The sequence below is a fragment of the Merops nubicus genome, unplaced genomic scaffold, assembly GCF_000691845.1.
Source record: "Merops nubicus isolate BGI_N331 unplaced genomic scaffold, ASM69184v1 scaffold2659, whole genome shotgun sequence".
NCBI classification, from domain to species: domain Eukaryota; kingdom Metazoa; phylum Chordata; class Aves; order Coraciiformes; family Meropidae; genus Merops; species Merops nubicus.
In genome coordinates this window covers 1-21,754 of record NW_008632838.1, presented here as the reverse complement: position 1 = coordinate 21,754, position 21,754 = coordinate 1, and the positions used below count along the sequence as shown (strand labels likewise).

Genomic DNA, 21,754 nt, shown 5'->3' with positions numbered 1-21,754 from the left:
TAGCAAATTTTTAATAAGTGTTTCTGAATCTTCACAAACCAAATGCATAGATTCCTATGTGTATAATCCTACTAAGATAAGAAACCTTCATCTGTCTAACTGCAGAAAATAGTCCTATTTAAAGCAAACAATTCTGTAAAGAAAATTGGAATGCAAAATAAATAAATCAGAACTGCAGTCCTCCTAAATTGGAGAATAAATACAAGCTCAGAGGGGATTTGGGATTACACAAGGCTCATTCTAATTCAGCCATGCATAAGATGCTGACAGTAGCTCCTTAGAAGGAGACAGCAGACTAAATCTAGTTAACTTTAGCAAATGATCTTGATTCTGCCCTAGCGCAGCACACAGAGTGTATTCAGGGACAGCTGCTCTTGAGGAGACTAAAGGGAGAGAGAGCAGTGGCAGAATCACTGCTGCTGGAGTAAAGCAGCTTGATGTCTCCTCAGAGGCTGTTTAAGAGATGGCTTGTTTCAGAGCATCAGCATCTTGGCTCTCCCTTGCTACTTGTGCCCGTTTCCCACCTGCCTGTGCCAAAATGCTATTCAGCTTGGTGGCTGCAGAACAGTGGCTGAAGGAAGATTCATAATGTCATGACAGATTTTCTGTCACTAGCACACAGCTTGACTGTTGCTGTGGAAAAAGAAAGAAATAAAAAAAAGAGTGCTGAGGATGCCTGAGTCCAGTTCACACTGTGATTTTCAGCTATCATAAGTTTGGAGCCTTTGAAATCTCCCCCTATAGGTTTTGAGCGGGCTTTCTTGTTTCCGTATTGCAAATTTGATAATAATCTATTTACACAAAGATGCATTAACTAAGGGGTCTGTGGAAAACCACAGAAATGGAGAAGTGCATGAAAGGTCAAAATTGATCTGAGATCAAAATATAAGCCAAAGTAAGGCATGTGGATAGATGGTATCATTTTAAAGGTGCCAGGGTGGCCTTGTAAATCCCCTGAACTTTATTCATCATGGAGTATATTGAAAATTTAAATATTTAGCACACAAAAACAACAAAAAAAAATCTTATCCAAATTCAACATACTGGCTATGTCTATGCTAGTAAACTAAACAGGGGCAGGGTCTAATATGGGCTCAAGCAGTCAGCAATACAGTTAAATTGTTAGCAAGTGTTAACAAAACCCTGGCAGAGTTTTGGCCAGCACCAAAGGGCACAATTTCAGGCAATGACCTGTCACAGATGCAGGAAGCCTGTTTTGGGTAGGGGCTTTATGGACAGAGGCTACATGGTGCCTGTCAGCCTCAAGGCCAGAGAACTCTGCCAGCCCATTTTATCTGCAAGAATAAATGCAGTCTTTAGTTCCACACCAAAAGACAAAAAGGATCAGGCTACTTAAATCTGTTGGCAGCAAAATTTCCATCTTACAAAGGTTTATTTTTTTAACCATGTATCATTCCAAATAGGTTTAAAATGTCAGTTAAGCAGAAATCAATGTCTAGCACTTTTAAAAGAAAAAATGAGAGAATGTAGCATGGAAATGAGTCTGTACCCTTAGTAGATAACACTTAGAAGATGGAGATCCTCTCACTAGAAAAGTAGGTCATGCATTCATCATGAGAGGCAGAAAGGCAAAGGAGATGTGAATCTTATCTAGTCACCCTTAATAATTCCATAGGCCATATCCTTGTCTAGAAGGCAACTCTGTTTTTTCTGAAGTAGCTGACTGAGGGCATGATACTGGCAGATACTGAGCACCCATTATGGAGCAATGGATATCCTCTGTTCCTGTTGACATTCATGCTGGAAGTGCTTCACAGCTCAAGGCCTTGTCTAACAGAAAATCTGGAAAACAGCAGCTAGAAACCAACAAAACAGATGCCTGTAATATACACAGACTGGCATGGCGGTTCTCAATCCTGTTTGTGAGCTGGACAGATGTGAAGTGGAACACGACCCACCTTATTTGATTGTAATGTGGATAAGCATAAACTGGGGTGACCAGGCTACTTTCATCAAATACTGCGTTCATAAACATCATGGTTGGAATTATATGTTTCAAATGCATAAAGCCCTCTTTAATTGAAGGACTTCACAACACCTTATGAAAAGAAAAAATGTGACATCAGTATGAATGTTCCCAGGCATCTCTTCCTGCTTGCAGTTGAAAACTGCAACTAAATCTATGGAATCAAAGCAGTGACCCTGACCAGGCTCAGTTCTCTGCTGTTGCTGCTATTTCCGTCTCTGCAAACCAAGAATAATAAAAAAAGCCACTACAGAAACTGAGACTAGGCCCAATTATCAGAATTCATTACGACCATTATGCTTTTATTCATCCAGTTACCCTTACAAGGAATACAATTTCTATTTGTTTGAATGCTAGACAACTGCCGCTTTTAATTGTCTCAAATATATGAAGGAATTGTTTGCAAAACATCTGTAGCCAGGAGTAAGGGCATTGTGAATTGTCTAGTAATTAGATGTATTCAGTGTACAAGATGGAATATGAGTGGTAATATTATTTAAGGAAGGAATGAGGCTGACAGCCAGATTACTGATCTGTTGGGTGACCTGACAAGAGAAATATACCTTTGACTTTAATCTTGCCTAAAGCAGAAACCAGCTCTACAGTAATGAAACAAAGCTGGAGTAACTCCATTAGGAATCATTGGCAAGCAAACTTTGCCAAGCCATGGGTTTCTTACCTATACAGAAACTACATTCCACATCTGAAAACAAAAATCTCAAAAATTTATCCTATAAAGGACTAAGTTTCCAAAACTTGTAATAGCTTCTGGTGTGGCTGTTGTTATGTAGAAGTAATATAATCTCTTAAGTAAATTCTTAAGCAAAATTCTTAAGTAAATAATTAAGTAGAATCCAGAGAAAAAAGCATGTTTTCTTACAGATTTTCAGAAGAACAAAATACACCTTTTCTAAGGAGAGTTTAGGAAAGTCAGACTGCTTTACATTACTGCTTCTTTCCTTGCACTTATACAACTTTTGTTCAATGCTAGTTCTTCAAGGGAGACACTGTCCTTTATTTCAGAAGTTCAAGTACAATGCACACTGGTAGTTTCCATCTGCCTTTGGATGCCTGCTGAGCTGCAGTATCCATAGCTGGGTAGTTTAAATCAGTCACACAGGAACAGAGTTCAGCAGGGTTGTCCATTAAAAAGACCTTGTAGCCTGCATTGACCTTGAGAGCATTTCCCCCCTTCACCCTGAAGTCATCCTGAACTGTAAATTCCATTGTATTTTTTTTAAGTAGCCCCACTAAATATTGTTCAGTTAAACTCTTTCTTTAAATATGATTGTTGATTGTGGCACATGTGGCCCCATCTGGAATAGTGTCCATTTCTGGGCTCCTTAGTGCAAGGAAGACATGGACATTATGGAGAGAGTCTAGCAAAGGACCACAAGGATGAGGAAGGGAGTGCAGCACCTCTCATGTGAGGAAGGGCTGAGAGAGATGACACTGTTCCACATGGAGAAGAGAAGACTCAGGGGGTTATTATCAATGTGTATAAATATCTGAAAAGAGAGTATAGAGAAGAAGGAGCTAGGGTCTTTACAGTGGTGCCCAGTGATGGGGTCAGCAGCAATGGGCACAAACTGAAACACAGAAGGTTCCCTCTGAACATCAGAAAAGACTTTTTTACAGTGAGGGTGAGTGAGCACTGTCAGAGGTTGCCCAGAGAGGTTGTCGAGTCTCCATCCTTGGAGATATTAAAAGCCATCTGGACATGATCCTAGGTAGTCTGCTCTAGGTGGCTCTGCTTGAGCAGGAGGGGTGGACAAGAAGACCTCCAGAGCTCTGTGATTCTGTGTTTCTGTGATTCTGTGTTCAACCTGGCAAAAACTAAGTCAGATCTTAAATGTTTGTAAAACATTTCTGGATATATTTGTGGGTTTCTTATAAGAATATCCTTTTTCTCAGGGGGTTTCCAGCAGGTTAGTTTTTCCAGTGCCAATCTGCTTCTAAACATTTTCAAAAAGAAGGAATCAGTAAAAAAATTTACATTAAAGATCACATTGAGAGGAGCAATCTGTGATGGAAGATGTAATGACGTGTTGTCGTGGTTTATGGTCAGGGCTGCCCTCAGACCTGTAACAGATGCTCTCTGTTAAGCCCTCTCCACTCCCAAAGGGTAAGAGAAAAGGTATAAGGGAGAAAGACTTATAGATTAGAAAAGTAAAACAGCTTTAATGAAAATAATAATAAAATTGAATATATATATAAAACCGGTATCAAACCCAAAACCCCTTGATGGCAATTATGTCACCATCACCACTGATGCTGGGGAGCAGGCCCTGGGGAAAGTCCCAGACTGGACTCAGTGGCAAACAGGAACTAGACACAGGAGCTGGATTCCAGAGTTGGATCTAGGAACACACAGATTGGGATTGAAGGCAGAACAGATGGAGTCCTCCTCTGATGCCAGCCATTCAAGAAGAGAGATTGACCCTTGTGATCTCTCAGCTTTATATTGAATAAATTGAAAATAAAATCACTGAACAGAATTATTTCTGTTCTACCCCAAACGAGGACACGTGGATTTTTGATTCTGCAAAGTTTTACATTCCAATTCTTCACAGAGTCCAAAAGGAAAATGCAGAGTTTGGACAAATTTGAAAGCTTATCTGCCAAATGTGTACTGAATTCAACTTTTATGGAAAATACAGCACCAGAATATAACTCATGGCTTTAAAAAGCTTTTAGATCTATTCCGTTTTAAATTGTTAAATATACAGGAAAGGGAATAGAGTGGAACACTGCAGATTTGCTACAATTTTTTAGGTACTTGCTTTACTGAGCACATCCCTCTATGACTTTAGCTTAGCGTTCGTATTTCAGTAAAGATGATCTACCTTCACAATGGCACGTGGGATGCGACTTAATAACCTTATATAATGTTCTTACATAAACTCCAAAATCTTGGCCAAGGCTTCCCATTAACAAAGAGATTATTACACTCTTAAGCACTAGATCACTTAGGTTTAGTTCTGCTTTTACTCAAGCTGAGGAGTAGCACAACATAAGTAAGACCATCAGGACAGAGCTAAATGTCTTAACTGACTAGACCTTAATAGCCTGAGATGCTCCAGATATCTTAAACCTCCAGATATATTAAACCTTAATTTCCATCAATCTCCTTTTTCTTTTATGGTTTATAGTTGAATCTGTAATGACTGACCAATTATGCTGAATCCAGCACAGTATTAAAAAAGCACGGCAATTGAAAAGCAGTAAGAAATTCAGCCTGCTCTCCCCCACCTTCAAAGTACGACAGAAACTTCCAATCTCAGATTAATTCAGAAGATTCTTATTTATGATCGAGGAGTTCACAACTTTGAAGAATGATGAGTTGGGTTTATCATAAGCCTCTGAACATAAGAATTCAAAGGTTTTCACAAGGAAACAAGGTAGGACCCTGTTCATCTGTAATGGTTTTAAGTGTATTTACTTCTAAATTCTCAAATACCTCCCAGGGCTAAAAGCTATTCCTTCACACAGAAAAGTCTAAAAAGCACTGCAAGAGCAGTGCTATAGAATAAAGACAGGAGAATTGTCAGCATTTCCTTCAGTCACCCCTGGAGTGCTGCTACACTGTATGTGTCAGAAATAAAGCAGTAGACAGGCCAAGATGCCTGTGTGTAGGCACGGGGGGGGTTTAAGCACGTCTCTTTACTCCTATGTCCCCACATTCCACAGCCATATTGTCAATGCCACTGTTCTAGATATCTCAACACAGGTTTAGGGAAGTGAAGATGCCTCAAAACCACCCAAAAAAAAACAAACACAGGTTTTGCTGTGCTTCAGGATTTTGGTGCTCTAAGGCACTGTTCTTCAAGCTTCTTTTCACAGTTCTTAGTATAAACAAGATTTTGAATGAAAGGTGGGGGTGCTAACTATTTGCAGGACTCTGAGAGATGGGGTTCTAATAAACTCTGTGTATCATGACGCTGTGTCATAGCTGCTGGGTTTCCTGATGAACTGCTTTCTTATTAGAAAATCTCTTTCATAGTCTGAAAGCTTACTGGAAAAAAAAAAAAAACCTACTATGACAGAATGTAGTTTTTTTGAAGAGCTTTAAAGTTAAGCACAATATTTCATTTAATTCCATTATTTCTTTACATTAACTAGACTTATGTATGAAAGACTAATTATAATAATGGTTACTAACAATTAACGAAACCAAGACAACTGATTATTTCATTTTTACATGCAATTATAATTATTTCTAAAACCATCAAAACAAAATGTGAAATTTCATTAATCTTAAGCATTTCCAGAACACTATTTTGTGGAATATCCAATTCAAAAGTAAATTATCTTTAACTGTCAAATCTGTGTGTGGAATACGAACTCAGTTCCAGTCAGCTGCATGCTCTATAGAGCCCCAGTGGAAAGCCCCATGAAACAGCATCTGCACTCATCCTGGGTAACCAAACTCAGACCAGAAAATTTCCACCTTAAGCTCCCCCTTGGCCCACAAGATTCATGGTATGCAGAAAGATGCATATGGGAGCCAGAAGTCTGCTTGCATTTACTATTACTGGATCCTGAGCAGATACTGAGCTTTTCAGCTGAAAGCACATTCACGGCACACACAAGTGCCCAGCCGTCTGTTACAGACTGTTTCTCAGCTGTATGCTTTCCAAAAAAATGAGAAGGAAAAAAGGAAGAAAATCTGAAGTACACCACACTACAACATAGCAAACTGAACTGAGGTGGAAAATACCACCAAGGAAAATTGGAAAGGAAAAAAATGTATGTTTACTAGCCATGGGAAGACACAAAGCACCTGTTTTTATAATTGGTTTCATTTTTATTTTACTTTTTGTGACCTATGAGAAAAGAAAAAAAAAAAGCCAGTTATCACTGCAACTTTTATGGTTATCACTCAAAATGATGAGACCACAGTCTAAGCTGAACAAAGACCTGGGAGGTTTGTGTTTCCCCCATCTGAAGCTTTGAAATAATGGAAGGTTTGTAGCAGTAATACAAAATCTCCAGCATGCTAACATTGCAAATACCTGTATTATTATTTAAAAAAAAAAAAAGTTTATGATTATTTTTCTTACATGAGATAAGGCTTGCAGACTCAGACCTCAAGTTTACAAATTCTCCTTGCAAACACATATTTTTTTCACTCTAAAGCAGCTGAGTACATATAGAGTCTGTGCTTGTTTGGCTTTTTCTTTTAAAACCAATTTGAATTATACATGTCTCTTGCCCCATCTTTTCACCTAAGGCAAATGTAATTCTGGCACTCAGGAAACTTAGCACCACAGGTACCTGGACTTTTTGAAAGCAGTTTATAGTTTCAGTAGGCACTGCCAAGTAGGCTGATTATAGCCTTATGGTAATTGTTGGCTTTTCACCAACAGACTGCTTTCCTGTGTCAGTCTACTAAACACAATCTCCATCATTTAAAGTACAAGACAGTTCATTTTTTACTCAGAGAAGGATGTAGCTGTTTCACTAAAATTCTAACTTGTTTTCAGTATAAAATAGTACATCCTACATTTCTTTACTGAGTTCAGTGAAGATCAGTAAATCTTGCCTCATTAAAAAACTAGGATGGACACTAATTAGAAAAAAAAAAATCATTCACATTTTTTTGATCTGTTTCTTCTTCGGAAGAGAAATTATCATGTTCTGCTGGCTGAGTTAAGATGAGATACTGATTATTTTAAATAAGTGACTCCAAAGGTTCCTGATCACTGTTCCCCTCCAAAGTTTCTCACAGACAGTCAGTACATATATATGGAAGTACCAAGTCTGCAGTTTTTATTGTTTCATATCTTTCTGTGGGCGGACTGCACATCACTTATACTGGTCTTACAGACCTACAGAGGCCCATGCAATCCTGCACTCTAGAATCAATTTTATGCCATTTATTTGGCTGAAGTTTACTCTGCACTTCTGTGCTTTGAATATACTGGTATTATTACAACAGTCTCAGTGCTTTGGTCTATCTTGCTAAACTTAAAAGGAGATAAATTCTAAAAGGTTAGAGATAAGAGATCACAATATATGGCTCAGATGGCTGATGCATTCCCTTTCTAATACAGACAGAGGCCTGAAGGATATAATGCAAATTTATCTGAGCCTATGAAAAGATGTAGTACAAGACATGACTTTTTCATAAAAATCATTACTCTAGTTCTAGTTTTTCTCAGAATAATTAGTCTGGATGTTATTCACTTATTGTAACAAAAAGTGAATTCTTTTCCTAACTTTAACAGAACCAGGTTTTTTATTTACCCTTTACTCATCTTAAAAAAAAAAAAAAAAAAAAAAAAGTTATCCTTGAATAATATTGAATAATATTGTTCATTCTCATGGATGTCTATTTTTGTGCTATTAAAAGGGAGACAGAAGATCGCATTACTGACTAGACTCTAAGTGATTTTAAGTTTAACATGGCTGTATTGTTCCTTACGAATGGATCATAATACTGCAGTTATTTTTCATCATTATGGCTTTGTACAGTATAGCAAAATCGTCATGGTCCTCTGTTCATAAACAAACACAGCCCTGACTAGTTTTTGTTCCCATCAGGCTTGAATATTCCATCTGTCAGAAAAATAAGGTGTCAGAAAAGAATTACATCTTCGGTTTCGTAAAAGAAATTTTAAAGTGCTAGTATAGTTGTCTGTTGCATTATCACATACATCACACAGGGATCACATCCATCTCTGACTTTCCACCAGAGCCTGCCTCAGCATGTAGGAGTGAACTTGTGAACAGAGCTGTACAAACAATTTATTTTTCTGTGACTGACTGTGTATTAAAGACAGTCTGGCCAGACTGAACCACAATCAAAAATGAAATAGATACTGGCATGCACTTTTTCTGCATCTGAATTAAAACAATGAAAAATATGTTTCTGTTCATATTGCATGTTTTAAGCCATACTTTTATAATAAAAGTAAAGGAATTAAAGTGCTTGGAGGCAGGCAGGGGTACAACCACTTTATATTATAAAGTGAAAATATTTACCCAGCTGATGAAAGATCTAGGGTTGCTGCCCATTTTTTTTCTCAAAACCACCTTCCCCTTTCTTCAGAAAAATGCACTAATCAGATGTTCTTCTTTTCAGACTCTCCCCTCAATGATGCATAAAAAGTTTTACTTTATTAAAATGCTTAGAAGTATTACATGGTTTGCCATTAAGTTAAGAGACTCCTGGTTTTATCTTGTGTAATTATTATTTTATTGTCTGTACCAAAGTGGAATAACTTCACAGCTTGAAAGACATCTACCCCATTGCAGTCCCACAGGAAGGGTCTTTCAGGTCCTGAATGAGTGCACTAACCTGCTTGTTTAAAGAAGGCTTCTCCTCCTCCACATTGGCAAATTCAACCTGTGTTTGTCAACACTTTCGGTGAATGGCATTTTGCATCATCTACCACTGGAATCTTAAAATAACAATTAAATTTTGATCTCTTTTGGTTTTTTTGGTGAGGAGGAAATTGGTTTTTTTGGGTTTTTTTGTGTGTGTGTTTTTTGTTTGTTTTGTTTTGTTTTGTTTTTTGTTTGTTTGTTTTTTGTTGTTTTGGTTTGGTTTTTGTTTTTGTTTTTTAAGAAAGCCTCCCATCATCCCTGGACATTGTTAAAAGTAGTATACATATGGTGCTCAGGGACATGGTTTTGCAATGGACTTGACAGAGTTAGGTTAATGGTCGGACTTGAAGATCTTAAAGGTCTGTTCCAATCTAAATGATTCTGTGATTCTATGATTGGTCTACTTCTATGAAATCACTATATCTGAGTTATGGCAGTATGGCCTGTAGCTTGCTTGCACTGGAAGCTGGACTTAAGCATAAAAAAAATTCCTTCTTTGTTTTTGGACATATGATCTCAAAATATTTTGTCTCTTGGTCTGATGATATAAAAAATTCCCAGGAGTAGGATAGGGTGAACAGTGGTGCCAGTGACATACTCTTTCAAAGGGTAGATCAGTGAGAGAAATACGCCAGAACATGTTATCCAGGGGATCTTAACTGGATATTTATTTTCATCTGAAAATCATATTCTGCCTCTAGATTATGGTTGTGCAACTGACTTCATGTAGCATTTGGGCAGGAAAAAGGAAGGTTTTTGTGTTACAGTGGTAGCTAGAGGGCTCATGGCCCTACTGTGTGGTATACATGGGTTCAGCCTAAAACCTAATCATTGCTCTGCAGGGCCTAGCATCTACAAATTTCAGCCAAGATGCAGACATACATGGGCAGAATATCAATCTTAATACCTGTCACAATGGCATAGTTTTCTTGCCATGGTGATAACAGTAATTTCACTGCTTCACCAGATTTAGGCTACTGGTATGTAACAATCTGACCCTTGGGAAGAACTAAAGACTATTTGTTTACTGGATATACAGAACATGAAATATCAGGTCCAAGCTCTAAATGATTTTCAGTTTCTTAATGGTAGTAGAAGGTAAGTACAGCAGTAGGGATGCTAAGCAACTTTAAAACCACCAGCTGGAAACACCTGGAGGAAGAGTCAGTGAGATTTTTGCCCTTAAACTAGTCCAACTGTCTTAATGATTTTATCCAATTATCTTGGCTATTTTAACTTACATCAGTGGCCTGCAATACTGATCTAGCTAAGTAATTACTCAATAGAATAATTATTTAATAGCTGAACATGAATATTAACAGCCAATAATAGTAGCTAAATAAATAAAGATTGGTTTTCTAAATCCCAGTAGTTCCTTTGAAAACACATCAGCTAGGAACCTGGACCAGTTTAAATTTATGTGTGGTCATTTGTTTTATGTGTTTACTCCTTCAAGTAGTCCCTGATCATTAACATTTGTACTTATAAAGTCTGTGAAGTTGCAAAATAGAAATGTACTCACTCCAAACAGAAATCACTCCTAATACCATTGTATTAGTTAAAGAAACTATTGAGTTTGTAGAAGTCAAGAACCCATGATATACTTGAAAGGTGCATCGAGCTCAGGCCACTTGGGTTTACTGGAGTACTTTTTATCATACTCTCCACAGCAATAAAATCAGCATAAAAGTGAGCAGAACTAACGCTCTATAGGAACAGAAAACAAAACAGAACTTGTCCTTTCCACTTGAACTCTACCTTTAGACACCCCAAACTCTCTCTTCTTAAGGCATTAGTAGTTTTGTTGTGCTTTTATCATGGGCAATTTATGTCTCTAAACTTTAAAGCTATCTGCTAGATGTTCTCCAGCTAATAAATAATAATGGAACTATATATGTTAATTTACATTAAATGTCTCCCTAGAACACCTCCTTTCAATTCAATTACTTTTTGATAAGGGATGTCAACAATTTCCTCTTCTTACAGCTTTAACAAGTGAGATCATTATGTTAATTTTTATCCTGTTACTTTTACTCTGTTTAGTTCTACACTACACAGCATAATCCTTCTGACACAATCAGATAGCTTCCATAATGGGATAATGTTATCAAGAACACCAATTCCAGGTATGCAAGGTGCCTTTGCTGCTGAGGACTGCTTGAATTCCACAGAGAAATGTGAATAGGTAGGGTATTTCCAGCTAAAGGTAGCAACATAGCAATGCAGTGTTGCCATTTTGAGGTAAAAGGTAGAAATCTGTTATTGTGATCAGAGTTATTTAAAGGTTGCTTTCAAAACAGCTTTGCAGTCCCAAATGTGTAAATATTTAAATTTTTTTTTTCTAAGCGTACATCAACCAGTTCCTTGAGTGAAACCAGAACATGTCTGAATTGCATGTATTTCTGTATATAAATGATGGTTTCTCTCACAGGAAAAACATATCAAAAGTAATGTATCTTATGGAACTCCAGCCTTGACAGATGTAGATAAATAAAAGCAGAAATGTAGTGCTAGTGTAAGTCATTGGAAACACAATGCAGAATTTAGGACAAGGGGTATTATAAATTTAGCACAGTTTAAATATAATACCTAAACCTGAGAAATTTTTCCAACCGAGTATAACACTTCTTTCTTTAGAGTCTTCCCTGTTTTGCAACTCTGACTAACTTCAGCCAATGAACTCCAGCTATGAATGGTGAGATGAAGGAATTAGGGCCAAGTGTGTACCTCACATTATCAATTTTGTACAGATACCAGAAAACTGCACACTACGTTCCGGGTTCACTGTCTGAACTTTTTACTGAGATGGAGTCTTGTAGAAAATCAAAATGCATAGGGCCTATCAGTTACTCCTTTGATACAAAAACGAAATCAACATGGCTTTTCTTGTCCATTTTCCTATTCCTCTTTCTTACTTACTACTTGTATTCCACCATCAGCAGCCCATGTTCATTTTCCTAAGTATAGCAGAGATTTTACATGAGCAAAACAAACAGTATTTGATCCCAGACATCAAATTAAATTATCAGTGTAGATTAACTGCTCTCAGATGAGTCAACTTCTGCTTCCAGTAAGACTGTGCATTGAAACCTTGGATATCTACTAGCCAATAATGAAATTATCTCAGTATAGCTTAGCTGCTCCTTGTGTGATGGAGGAAAGAAAACAGGCAGCTTCAGTCTCTTTTGGATGGACTCAAGTGAATACTCTGTCGCATTCCCAACCTACACAAACCGCTTCCTCCTTCCATGGTGTTACTCTTCCATGGAACCAAAGGACACACTTCTTTGCACCCAGCAGAGAAAACAAATTCTGCTCTACCTATGGACTGCAAAGGAGGGAGGGAGGAAGGGAGGGGGAGAGAGAAGTTTTGCGCCTTCCCTGCTTCTCCCTCACCCCATCTTTGTGCTCTGGCCAGATGCAAGGTGACCCTAAGCAGTTACATGTGTGGACTTAAAGATTACAAGACAGAAAGTGGATGGTCCCTCTTTTTTTTCTCCTCCTGTGTATGGAACTCCCATTGGCTTTCCTGGGTGCTCCCTCCATAGACTGACAAGCAACAGGTCAGAGGAGACGGAAAGGCTTTTACCTGCCAACCCCAGAGTTCAGGATGTGTTGTTTCTCCTGCAGCAGTTGATGACAACCTAACACCTTAGCAGCACTGGAGCTGCATTCCTACGCTGTAACAGGGGAAGCAGGACCAAAGGCCTGAACTAAGGTCTTGGCAGGTAAGTGAAGGAGCAACCAGTATCAAAGAGCTTCATTTGAAAGTGTACGTCTTTGTAATGTTTAAGTCTTAATATGTGCTCTGCTGCCTGGGAGCTTAAACTTCCAGTTTTCAGAACAGCATTTGAGATCACCTACCAACTCTGCCAAAATCTTGAAAAAAATGTTGAAGAAAGTCATAAATACAGAGGGGCTAGTAAGAAAGGTTATTTGTGCTAAAAATGTCTCAAAGCTGAGATTTCTTCCTAGAGCTGAGCAGAAGTTACTCAGATTAGTGGGGGAGGGATAAGTTTATGTTACCAACACATTTTTGTATATCGCCACTCAGGATGATGAGAGCATCATTTTATGGTGAATACTCAGTATTCAGAATATGAGCTCTCTTGGGATTGAGAGGGGGGATCTTTTGCCTGGTTTCTGTCAACTGGACATGTAGGGAACATGTGATAACAGAAAATCTCCATCTTCTTACTACGTGTTACTTCTTAAGCTTAATTATTGGACATAAGTTTCCTATATAAATAGCTACATAACTGAAAACTTGATTTATTTCAGTAGTTATCAGGAATTTCTCATTTTGCATGGATGATAACATGTTCCAGAACATTCACACAGGAGATGTCGATACCACTAAAGAAAACCTAGTTAAGAAGATATTTATGGAAAAATAAGTGATGTTAGTTACCAACTCAAAAAAGACCAAAAAATATTTTTTTTAAAACTTATTACCTAAAGGAAGTCTTTCTTTTCGTTGCTTATGGCAATATGAGGGTAATGGAAGCCTTTCTGTTGAGAGGCCAGTAAGTTTTACTTTTTTGGAATTAAAAACAAATTAACATCAGAGGGGGAAATCATAAGGATCTGCCACACACCAAGTTCCATACCTAAGCCATCTACTGCTTCCATATCCTGGAGAGAAAAAAGGGAACGTTCATAGAGAATGAACAACTATTCAGGAATGGTGATGCACCAAAGCCTTATCAATGTCCACTTCAGATACTCTTATTCCCCTTACCCTTATTGTTACTAATATTCTCAATTTGCTACATGAAATCACTCCAAAAGTGACCTTTGTGTCCATCTTTCAGTGAGCTTATAAAAAAATTACACATGCTACTAGCAACTGTTAATTAATATTCATTAGAATTAAAGGGAAAAATCATTATCAAAATTTTCTCTTCAAAATTTTAGGGGCAAGAGATAAAAAAAAAAACAAACAAAAAAAATCCACCTTACACAGGTTTATATGTTTTAAAAGATGGCATTACTATAGTCATTGTTTTAAATTAACTTTTTCTAGACAAAATAAAGTGTTGTACTACATTGCAGCCTCACTGTTAGGAATGAAGATAGAGGAGACAATGCAGGAAGGCCAACACATACGACGAAAATGGAGAGTATCCAAGTCATAGAAGAATGGTAAGTTGATCAGAATGTTGTCTGGTCAATGTGTTTGATTTTTGCTATAACTAGTATCAAGAATTGACTAGGTTTTTATGCTTTGAGAATGTCCTTTTAATTTATTTTCCTCAAAAAAAATTCTACCTACAAATAGAAGCAAAATCTGTCCTGACAATGAAATGCCAGCAGCGACACTCATTAGACGGGCTTACTTAAGTTTTTATTTGTGGGGAAGAACTGTGGGGAGGAATAGGAGTTGCATGGAGAGTTCCATAGACTTGTGGGTCTCCATAAGAAGCCTCTGCTACCTGTAGGTTCATTTTCTTCTGTTTATCCAGACAAGAAGAAAAAATAACAGGCATACATGTACTTCACAGCCAGATTTTTAACATGCTTACCTTTCATAAAGGTATGGTTTCACCAGAATTGATCAAGGAAACGTGCATCTTGAGAAACAGGGTAACATACCCTGAAAGTCTGCCCTTCTATTTCTGTCTAAAACTAGGGCACATGTTTATTGTGTTGGGAAAAATGCTAATCTATCAGTGGTCTTGAGGGCTCTAATCCCTCAAGAAGAAAATTAAAACTTAGCTCCAGAGGATAATTGATGATAAAAGCAACCTAAACAGCTAATTGTATTCATTGCTACTCATGGTCATTTATAAGAGAGCAATGTCCGATATTTCCACAAAATAACGTAGTGAGGAGAGCTTCCCAAAAACAACAAGGGAGCACAGGTTGCTCAGAAAGTTTTTTTACTCTCATCAGAGAGAGGACTTCTCACCTTCAAATCTGTATATTTACACTTCTTGGTTCAGATTACAATTATTTGCCTGGACAGTTTAAAATGTTAAGCACTTTTTCATTTATTAGATCTTCTAGACTGCTGAAAAGCTACTGCAAATAGCTTCCAATCTGCCTTGCATGAAGAGTAGTAGGAGTTGATAAATGGACTTGAAATCATACAGACAAATGTCACTTATTGTGCATCATGGTCACAGAGAAGCTATTAACAACAGCTAGTAAAGCTCTTGTGTTGGATCCTATCTGTAATGGGTGGGTGAGCACTCAGGATAAAGCTTGAAACCGTATGTAATTGCAACTCAGAGTATTACCTTCTCAGTAGAGTACTACTTTCATTGGTACATTTATGTATTAGTGATGCACGTTAGTCTTGTGATCACTTATCCAGTTCGTCCACTGTTACAAGCCATGAATAGTTTCCTTCAAAAAATGGGAATAAGGGCTTTTTCCCATTTCTTCTCACTCCAGTTTTGCCAGCAACATCCGTCACATCATGTGCAAATAGATCATCATACAGGTCAATAGCACCAAATAGAGGGAAGCTTAGCAACCCTCAGGTACAAGCACAGAAAAATATGCTAATTAAAAAAGTTCTCTGAATTACTATTTTGTTGGGCCTCATTAGTATGCTCTTAGCTGCTGAGAGCCTTTTGTTTTTCTTGTCCTGCCTGAACCAAATCATGTGGCAGCCAGTGATTGGCCAAACACCATCAGAAGCAAGCAGGAACATCAGGTGTCATCTAAACCCTTCATGAAAGAGAGTCTGTTGCCAGCTTCCTGAAAACACATCTCCTTTCACTGCAGGAATTCAGTGCTGTTGTGGGATTTTGTCTTTGAGTCTGATGTCTAACAACAGTAGTAGAAAACTTGTAGGAAGTCAAGGGCATGTCTCATAACATTAAACGTGTTTCATAGGCTATTGAGATAATGAATGCACAAGTGGAGCATGAACTAAATTCCCCAGTTGCTGCTGAAGGCTTGTTGCTTCCAGGATTCACTTTGGACTACAGTGTAGTTCAAAGGAGAATTTTTGGACGAATATATGAAAACACTGTTACAAAAATAGAAGCATATTTGTAATGATACTTTGCTTTTGCAGCCAAAACCCTACTGCAGATGAAATTTTGTCTTGGGCTCAGAATTTTGACAAGATGATGAAAACACCAGCTGGAAGGAACCTTTTCAGAGAGTTTCTTCGAACAGAGTATAGTGAGGAGAACCTGCTTTTCTGGCTTGCATGTGAAGATCTAAAGAAAGAACAGAACAAGAAAGTTATTGAAGAAAAAGCAAGACTTATATATGAAGATTACATTTCTATACTATCACCAAAAGAGGTAAAGCTGCAAATGTTACATTTGCATTTTCTGTTATTCCAGAGCCGAAGTGTTACACCCTGGATTGACAGATAGCAGTCTGAAAGTCTGCCTGATCTGTCAGATGGAAGTTTTAGTATGGACACTAAATCAGGAAAGGAAGGAGCAGAAAAAATAGAGAGACAGGGTTTGGGCCATTTAGCATCACTGGCCACCCCACCTCAAAGGTCTCTGTAAGACTTGAGAAACTCCAGTAGGAGAAGACTGAGAAATACGTATGCTTCTTCAGTAATACTATGTGCCTGCCAGAGAGAGGAAGTAAGTAATGTAAATGGGTTTTGGGGAAAAAATGAGGAATTTAAATCTAGTTTGTTACAGATTTATCTGTTGCAACAGCTGTCTAGGAGAAAACCCAAATTTGCACTGGTTATTCCTGTGTGAGTGTCCAGGAATGGAAACCATGCATTTTCTCTAATGAAAGGTTTGACAAGACCTAGGAAATTAGACAAGATTCAACCCTTAAACTGAAATAGACAAATTCTGTAATGATCTTCACCCAGAGGAAAGAAAAAACATCCCCTATCAAACCATGTTTTGGAATAGAGAAATATATAAGCACTATAAAAGAATCTTTCTTAGGCCAAATCATGTACCTTCAGCTCCTTCGCCTTGTCTCTGCATTGCATCTGACTCAATGGCGTTATGCTAATTTATGCTCATTGTGGACCTTGCTTCCTACATTTTACTTCCGCACTGCATTCAGTAGTAATTTGCAATTTCATTCATATGAATGAAGCCAACAATTTATTTTTTATTTTAACTGCCAGTACAGCAAACTAATAGTCAGTTTTTCTTATAATGTAATATCTCTAGTACCTACATGTATGTGCTGAATGCTCAGTTGTCTTTTTAAGCCAAGACAACCAGAAGTAAAAATTCAAACACTAAGTGTTGTTTGACATAGGATTTAACAAAACTACTCCCAAAACTGATGCACTGGATGTGTGTGGATGTCATCAATCCAGCTGCTCCTGCTGGAAATCTGATGAGGCAAACAAGGACTATTTGCAATGCTTTAGATCTGAAAGGGATCTGAAAAGGTCTTGTTCATCCAGGCATCCCACTCCAGATGTTATCTTCTGGCACAAGAGCAGAAATATTTAGCATCATTTGTTCAGTAATGAAGTTATTGAGGCAGGTCTTAGTGTTCTAAACAGATACCTGGTACTCATCTGTTTAGCAAGAAAATTCCTTTAGTAATTCCTATTAGTTTTGTCATCTGGCTTTAGTATATCACTGAAAAACTACAGTGTAAATTATTAGTTCCATAATTATTTTTTTTTTCATTCTGTAAGTGCAATTAACTTTTGCTATATTCAATGGCACAAAACCCCCCTATCCCATCACATTTTTAGCTTTTTATCCCAGCTATTGTATTTGATAATGAAAAAACTATTAGCTAGCTGCACAAACTGTTTTTGCTACGATATATGAGTGTCCACTCGTGTCAGGGGGAGAACTGCTTAAATCTTGGTGTGTCATTTCTGTGGCACAAAATGCAATGATCTAGGATTGAAATCTATTCAGACAGATTCTGAAGACGGATGGCTGCAACACTGTTTCTCAAAACTGCCACAATGCTACACCCCCACACGCTGTTTTGTCTAAAAGCAGGTAGTCACTGACCCAGCAGCCCGGCCAGTCTGTTCATTCCTGCTCTGCAGTCTGGTCTGCTTGTGCAGTTATGGTAGTTGCACAAGGAATTCAATCAGAAAAATGTCTGAGTTGAAAAACAGCCCAGAAAAGAAATGCTGCTTTCAGATGGATCGATCCCTTAACTGAGCTAGCTGTGGGGCTGCCCAGAGAGCTGCGCTAGCACAGGGGAGGGGGAGCACCAGGCTGGGAAAGGGGGGAGGTTGTTGATGGCAGCTGACGCAGCACCCACCCCTGCCCATCCGAAAGGGAGGTGTACAGCAGAGGTACCCCCGGGGTGCTGCCTGCAGGCGTAGCAGTGAGCGCTTAGGTGGGGAGCGTGCACTCAGCAGGTGTCAGGGATGTTCTGCAGAGAGAGGGCACTGGAGCGACAGCTACGCTTGGCTAGCACTGCAGTTAGCCTGCATCACCCTGGTGCCTTGTGACGGATAATCAACCAGCAGCAAACACTGGAAGAGAAAGAGCTTGCCTGCTGTGGCAGTAACATACTCCAATATGCCAACAAACAAGCAACACCAGATTCTACAGTTGGTACTGAAGATACAGTGAAAATGTGTATTTACTCCTCAGTACCATAGCATACTGCTGTATTCCAAAAGCATTGCTTTACCACTGTAAATGTGGTAAAACAATACAGAAGCACACACATCCACGTATGTTCTGAGTTTGCATCTCGGCATCCTTCACATATCAAGGTATGTGGAGCTTTGCAGGGCAGACATCAATCCTGCAGACAACGTGAATATCTATTTATGTGGTTGCAGAGTTGTAGGGTCAGATTGCAGCCTGGTGTAAATCACCACAGCTTAACTGATCTGTGCTTGGCATTTCTCTGCTCAGTGTTTTAGCCTTTTTCTTCTTGGCTGAACAAATCCTTGCTGGCTTCAATGGGCTTTCCTGCTACTACCATTTAATATAATCCAGAAAGCATTCATTTTACTGGTTTTGGAGAATTTTGTGGATAAGCTGTACATTCATTTATATTTCTAAATGATATTCTCAAATAACCTCTGTGTTCACCCCAGGCATAATATGCTCTTTTCTGCTTAGGCTCAGGAGCTGGTTGCAAATTGAAAGTAAATGAGAAGCTAAAATTGAAATTTGCTACCAACTTCAGTGCAGACATATGATATGCTGAAATTATAAGTTGTTAAAGTCTTGAAAAGAAGAAAACATCTGAAATAGTTAATATTAATAGGGAAATTAAAATTATAAAAATCTCTGGGTAATTTGTGAGTAGTAAGTGTAGTGCCTAAAAAAAAATGGAGGAAAAAAATCTGTAGGGCAGCCAGATGAGAATGCTGGATGGAAAGCTTCTAAAGATTTAACTACAAATGGTTAGGAAAACAATATTCAGCTCTCTGAATGAGCGTCATTCAACGTTCATTTCAGAGAAATAATTTGAAATATATAAAAATATAATTTAAGGTAAAAGAACAGATTTTGGGAAATTACTACAGAGCTTTTAGTTGCACTGTATTTTTTTCTGTTTTACAGCCGCATTTCATCTTGCAGACCTTTAAGATGGATGTAGACACCAAGCCAAACTGAACTAGAGTCAATGGCCTCAGTCTGTAATGGTTTGGTGGCTCTGAAGGAGGCACAGAGCATTAGCATTACCTGAAAAAAATTACAAACTCATCCTATTCAATGGAGCACTGAGAAATACAGATACCTGAAACAGCTTTTCTGATATTTCTGTTTAATATTACTCTGTTCTCATCTTCTTCAGGTTAGTCTCGATTCCCGAGTGAGAGAAGTGATCAACAGAAACTTGTTGGATCCCAGCCCTCACATGTATGAAGATGCCCAACTCCAGATATACACCCTAATGCACAGAGACTCTTTTCCAAGGTTTTTGAACTCTCAAATTTATAAGTCTCTTGTTGAAAGTATTACAGGCTCTGCTTCTGAAACTTAGTTTTCATTTTCAAACAAAATAACTTGATTTTTTTTTGGGTGGGTGGGATAGAAGAGAAGTAGTTTAATAACATCTGGAGCTGAGTTCCTGGAGAACTACAGTTTAGCACTACTCAGGCTACTGTGAAGAAAACAAATACATATTATGGTCTCTGTCTACATTTTTACCAAGGTCCTCCTTGCTCGAGATGGCATGGGAGGGAAACAATGGATTTGCCAAAATAGATTTGTTTCACACTCCTTTCACCCTACTGCAGTCAAGATTGCAATGATGTATTTGTAGTTTTATGAACAGTCTCCTTGTGTATCCTCACACTGCATGTGCAAGGTAAAACTGCTTCACTTACCACTTAGTTGTTGCAATATTTAATCCAATAACATAAATTATATCTGTATTTAAGAACTTTTTTTGTGCAATACAGTCTTATGGTACACAGAAACAACTGCAGCAAGCCAGAAAGAGGCTTGCATTTTTTAACATCACTAACTGAAAAAAGCCAATTTTTAAGGTGTAGCATTACTCAACATGCTCTACTGAGTACAATACACTGACTTTTTGAAGCCAATATTTCTGTACAGAAAAAAAAGAGCTATTTATCACTGTTTATTTAAAATAAATCAAGCAGAGGATTCCTCTGGTTGTTCACTGCCAAAACTGTGGCATTTTCATTACAGAGTTTGCAATGTCAAAAAAAAAAAAAAAAAAGGCAAGAAAAAAAAGCACAAACCACTTAAAGGGATCTGTGTGTGGGTGACACAATCTATGCGCTGATATTGTTTAATTGTTAAAAGAACAAAGATTTTCAATGTACATTTCAGATGTCAGATACTGTAATTGATTTATTAAAGACTGGCTATCCAGTTCTAACACTGTTGTATAATGTTATGTACTTCAGAGGAAAAAAAAAAAAAAAAAAGAAACCAACACAAAAAGCTTGATAATTTAGGTTTTTTTAATAAAGAAATTTAATAAAAGATTGCCTACATGTAGCATTTTAGAGCATTTTAGAACATTTTGATGAATTGCATCAGTCCTGTAAGATTTTTTTTCTGAACGCTAAATCCAGTAAAAATGTTTTTAAACAAAGTAATGTTTTACAAAGTGGCGGGTTAAAGAAGACTTAGCTTCTAGCCTCACTGATTTTGAGTAACTCCTTGAAAACAAGGGGTTTAGAGAGTAATATTAAATCAAACTTCAAGGGCTCCTAAACCTACAGTCCTTACCCAAGCAAAAGGCCTACAAAAATTCAATGGGTGTCTTTCCTGGGTAAAGAATCTTGTCCTGAGCCCTTCATCAGAGCTAAGGCAGCATGGTACTCCCATCAGTTGGCTGCCATGATGGTTTTTAGTAGGTGTTTGCTTGGCCTTTTTTTTTAAAATTGTCCAATTTTAGGATGCATTTTGATGTTTAAAGAGACAGTGACTCAGAATTTAAAAAACACCTTCATACCTATCATATACAAGCAAAATGAGCATTAGCATCCCTCACAAACTGCTGAAGATATGTCAAGAAATGGCTTTGAATACTTGTTAAATATATATATATATGGATGATGCG

The 21,754-nt window shown here is 37.9% G+C and overlaps 1 protein-coding gene across 1 annotated transcript in view; it reads left to right on the top strand.

Annotated features, from left to right (window-relative positions):
- RGS17 (regulator of G-protein signaling 17) overlaps positions 1-20,776 on the top strand; it is a 29,415-nt gene extending 8,639 nt beyond the window's left edge. Inside the window, exons 2-4 of the mRNA XM_008948010.1 lie at positions 14,375-14,464; positions 16,350-16,584; positions 20,009-20,776. Coding sequence (XP_008946258.1) covers positions 14,375-14,464; positions 16,350-16,584; positions 20,009-20,197 — 514 coding nt within the window. The 3' untranslated portion in view covers positions 20,198-20,776. The remainder of the gene's footprint in view (positions 1-14,374; positions 14,465-16,349; positions 16,585-20,008) is intronic.
- Positions 20,777-21,754: the final 978 nt, after the last annotated feature.